The sequence below is a fragment of the Cebus imitator genome, unplaced genomic scaffold, assembly GCF_001604975.1.
Source record: "Cebus imitator isolate Cc_AM_T3 unplaced genomic scaffold, Cebus_imitator-1.0 Scaffold38, whole genome shotgun sequence".
NCBI lineage: Eukaryota > Metazoa > Chordata > Mammalia > Primates > Cebidae > Cebus > Cebus imitator.
The window spans coordinates 1,518,105-1,522,787 of NW_016107353.1; the positions used below are offsets into that span (position 1 = coordinate 1,518,105).

Below are 4,683 nucleotides of genomic sequence, written 5' to 3' on the forward strand. Positions count from 1 at the left end.
AAAAAAAAAGACGGGGTTTCACCATGTTGGCCAGGATGGTTTCAATCTTCTGACCTCATTATCCGCCTGCCTCAGCCTCCCAAAGTGCTGGGATTACAGGCGTGAGCCACTGTGCCTGGCACAGAAGAGGTTATGTTGAAGTTTAGACTAAGACATGAGTTAGAAATTAGACAGGTGAAGTTGGAAAGCAAGGGACTGTGTCTTAGGCAGAGAGAATAACTCCTGCAAAGGCACAGAGCTAAGTAAGAGTGGTATGCTCAAGGAACTGCATATGGCTAAAATGTAGAAATGGGCTGAAAAGCGTGGTAACTAGATCGTAATATAGAGTCTTTAAGCCATGAAGATTTGGGCTTATTCTGAGATAGCAGCAACCCATTGAAAAGTTATAAACAGTCTGTGCACGGTGGCTCACACCTGTAATCCCAGCACTGTGGGAGGCTGAGGTGGGTGGATCACAAGGTCAGGAGTTCAAGACCAGCCTGGCCAAGATGGTGAAAGCCCATCTCTACTAAAAACTACAAAAATTAGCCGGGTGCGGTGGCAGTTGCTTATAATTCCAGCTACTCGGGAGACTGAGGCAGGATAATTGCTTGAACCCGGCTGGCAGAGGTTGCAGTGAGCTGAGATTTCGCCACTGCACTACAGCCTGGGCAACAGAATGAGACTGAAGATTGACTTGAAATTGCGCCACTGCACTCCAGCCTGGCAGCAGAATGAGACACCGTCTCAAAAAAAAAAAAAAAGATAGGTTATAAACAAGGATCAGAGGCTCAAATGTGCATTTTAGAACCATTACCTTGCCTGCAATATGGAGAAAGATTAGAAGGGGGCAAGGATGCTAGCCCGGAGATGAGTGAGGAGGCTGTTAAAATAGATTAAGAGGAGGTAGTGGCATAGATTTGGTATTTCGGAAGTTGATTTGGAGATATGTGGACTAAATCAAGAGATATCTGGGAGTTGGGTTGTTTTTTTTTTTTTTTTAAGACAAGATTTCGCTTTTTAAGGGCAAGGATGCCTAGGCTGGATTCAAATTTCTGACTCAAGCCATCCTCCTCCTTCAGCCTCCCAAGTAGCTAGGACTACAGGAGTACCGTTGCGCCCCTCAGGGAATTAGAATTCTTTATAGTTGAAAGAGAGAAAGAAGTCAAGGTTGGATTTATTTTGTTTCTTCTTGTATGACTTGCAAACGTTGGCGTTAAATTATTAAAGAATAAGTGCTTTTTTCCCTTCTCATTTTATTTGGTTTTAACATTCTTTGAAAGAAGAAACTTCTTTTCATTTTTCCCATAGCCCAGTTGGCTTTGATGAGTAGATGTTCCTGTTTGGAGGTTTTCTTGCATTCTTAGAGGAAAAGTTACTTTTTCTTTGCTACATTCCTTTCCTCCTTGTGTATCATATTGAAGATTTTCATAACTAAGGACCATATTTTTAATTTATTTGGAGGAAAAAATCTATTGATGGCAATAAGATTTTAGAAGGCTCTCAATAACAAAATTATTTCCTTTAATTCAGTAGTTTCTGCTTTTCAGATATAAACTAAGTTTTTCTTTGTTTCTTTTGGTATTTTTGTTTTTTGTGTTTTTTAAAGAGATATAGAGACAGGGTTTCACCATGTTGGCCAGGCTGGTCTCAAATTCCTGACCTCCGGTCATCCGCCCGCCTCGGCCTCCCAGAGTGCTGGGATTACAGGCATGAGCCACTGCGCCCAGCCCCAGGTATTTTTGTTTTTTGAGGCAGTCTCACTCTGTTGCCCAGACTGAAGTGGAGTAGAGCGATCTTGGCTCCTGCAACCTCTGCCTCTCGGGTTCAAGTATTTCTCCTATCTCAGCCTCCAGAGTAGCTGGGATTACAGGCATGCACCACCATACCAGGCTAATTTTTGTATTTTTAGTAGAGATGGGGTTTAACCATGTTGGTCAGGGTGGTCTTGAACTCCTGACCTCAGATGATCCACCCATCTTGGCCTCAAAGTGCTGGGTTACAGGCGTGAGCCACAACCCCTGGCATGTTTTAAGCTTTCCAGAGTACTTTAGGGAATCTGTGATTGACATAAGTCTGTTCTGTGGAGAAGAAAAATTTAACTTTTTTTTTTTTGAAAGACAGTCTCGCTCTGTGGCCCAGACTAGAGTGCAGTGGTCTGATCTTGGCTCACTGCAACCTCTGCCCCCCAGGTTCAAGCAATTCTCCTGCCTCAGCCTCCCTAGTAGCTGGGATTACAGTCACATGCCACCACACCCGGCTAATTTTTGTATTTTAGTAGAGATGGGGTTTCACCATGTTGGCCAGACTGGTCTCAAACTGCTGACCTCAAAGTGATCGGTCTGCCTCTGCCTCCCAAAGTTCTGGGATTACAGGTGTGAGCTACCATGCCCAGCAAACCTGTATTTAACCTGTAAAAAGTTTCTGTTCAACTTTTGATTTTTGAAAATCTTTCTTTTCACAGCTCAAGTTTCCAAGTCTCTGAAGGAGCGATTAGGCATGTCAGCTGGTCCAAATAATGAGGAAGCAACAGGTAAGGAAATCCTAAGACCGGATCCTGATTATTTTTTTCTTTGCTGTAAGAGTCTGCTTTTTCTCAGATTTACCTGTTGCTTGTTAAGAGCTTTTGTTTTTTGTTCTTTTGTAGTTCTGTTTGTTTTTTAACTAATTGATCAATTCATTTCAAACTCACCTGAGATCAATTCCTTTTTTGTGCTAAGAGATGGTAAAATGATTGTTCATCATAGCATTAATAGTAGGAAATTATTACTTATTTATTTATTACTTATTTATTTTTGAGAGGGAGTTTTGCTCATGTTGCCCTGGCTGGAGTGCAGTGGCGTGGTCTCAGCCCACTTCAACTTCCGCCTCCTGGGTTCAAGCGATCCTCTTGCCTCAGCCTCCCAACTAACTGGGATTACAGGCATGTGCCACCACGCCTGGCTAATTTTTGTATTTTTAATAGAGATAGGGGTTTCACCATATTGATCTCAAACTCCTGACCTCAAGTGGTCCGCCTGCCTTGGCCTCCCAAAGTTTTGGAATTACAGGCATGAGCCACTGCGCCCGGCCAAATAGTAGGAAATTAGAAATAACCTAAATATACAACAGAAAGGGTTTAGATAAAATTGTGGTAGTTATATGCTAAAATAATTGCTGTCATGAAAAGTCAAATGCTGAACAACAATGATAGGAAAAATCAAATTGCGTTGTATCAAGTGAAGAAATATAACAAAAGAGTACATACCACTTTTGATCTCCTGATTTAGGGCAGCGTAAGAGTCTTTTTTTTTTAAGTATATATATTTTATTGCACTTTAGGTTCTGGGGTACATGCGAAGAACATGCAGGATTGTTGCATAGGTACATACATGGCAATGTGGTTTGCTGCCTCCATCTCTATCACCTGTATCTGGCGTATCTCCCCACCTCCCTATCCCCACAGTCCTCCCCTAGTCCCTCACCACAGACCTCAGTGTGTGATGCTCCCCTCCCTGTGTCCATGTGTTCAAGAATCTTTTTTTTTTTAAGTTTATTTTCTTATTATAGAAACTTATTCTTAGGGAAAACATCCATATATATATGAGATTAAATTATTCTAATTTTGTAAAGATATAAACATATGCTTTTAAAAATCCACAAAAATACCCCAGAATGTAAGTATAATTGGCGTTATCTGGGTTTTTGAGTTTTCTTTATATTCTTCCTGTGTTAAAATTTTTTAATTTTTAAAATAAGTATATGTATGTACAGTTTAAGGAATAATAAAATGAACATCCCTGTATTCAACTTTCCATCTTTTTTTTTTTTAATACCTTGCTGGATTAAGTTTGAGGCTTTTAAAAATTTAAAATTTTTACATCTATATTTATGAATTATGTTAGCCTTCTTAGTTACTTTTTAATCCCCCATCCTTATCGGGTTTGGATTTTTAAAGTTACATTAGCATCATAAAAAGGGAGTCTGGTGTTGGACATTCTTACTCTGTTGTATACAACCTGAATTATTCAGAGATTTCTAGGCTTTTATCTCTCTAGTACGCTGCAGGTTCACTGTTACTGATCTAAACATGAATCACTTGTGTTCATTCTGCTAAATCAATATTTATCATAAATACGTAAATACTGATTCAGTTGGCCCTTTGAATCTAGCAATTTGTCTTTTTTAGCTCTAGGAAACATTCATTTCTTTTGAGTATAACCTCTCCACATTTCTTTTTGTTTTATCCTTGTGAAATTTGTACTAGACAGATGTCAGAACTTTGGGATATATGCCTGCATGTCTCTTTATACTTTCTGTTTCTTTGTTTTTGCCTAACCTTCTGTTAGCTTTGTTCAACTTTATTTTTTTAGATAAGGAATTGCAGATGTTTTCTGTAAAGAGTCAGATAGTAAATAACTTTGCAGTCCACAGTATGGCAGCTACTCAACTCTGCTATTGTATCGTGAAAGCAGCTATATGCATATGTATGTAATAAGTAAATGAATGACTGTGGCTGTGTTCCAGCAAAATTTCAATTACAAAATTAGGTGATGGCCCAATTTGGCTTATAGGCTATATACAGTTTGTGGCTGATTTGCCTATGCCTTTTTAGATGGCTGATGATGACTTTTATTATTCAGTCCTTCACATGAATTTATTTTGGCACTTGTATTTTTATTCTTCAAGAACTTTCTTTGTTCTCTGATTTTTTTTTCCTTTATT

At 39.2% G+C, this 4,683-nt stretch overlaps 1 protein-coding gene across 1 annotated transcript in view; it reads left to right on the forward strand.

Annotated features, from left to right (window-relative positions):
* Positions 1-4,683, forward strand: part of ZC3H11A (zinc finger CCCH-type containing 11A) — a 48,872-nt gene that overhangs the window by 34,726 nt on the left and 9,463 nt on the right. The window contains exons 12-13 of the mRNA XM_017525372.2: positions 835-853; positions 2,444-2,512. Coding sequence (XP_017380861.1) covers positions 835-853; positions 2,444-2,512 — 88 coding nt within the window. The remainder of the gene's footprint in view (positions 1-834; positions 854-2,443; positions 2,513-4,683) is intronic.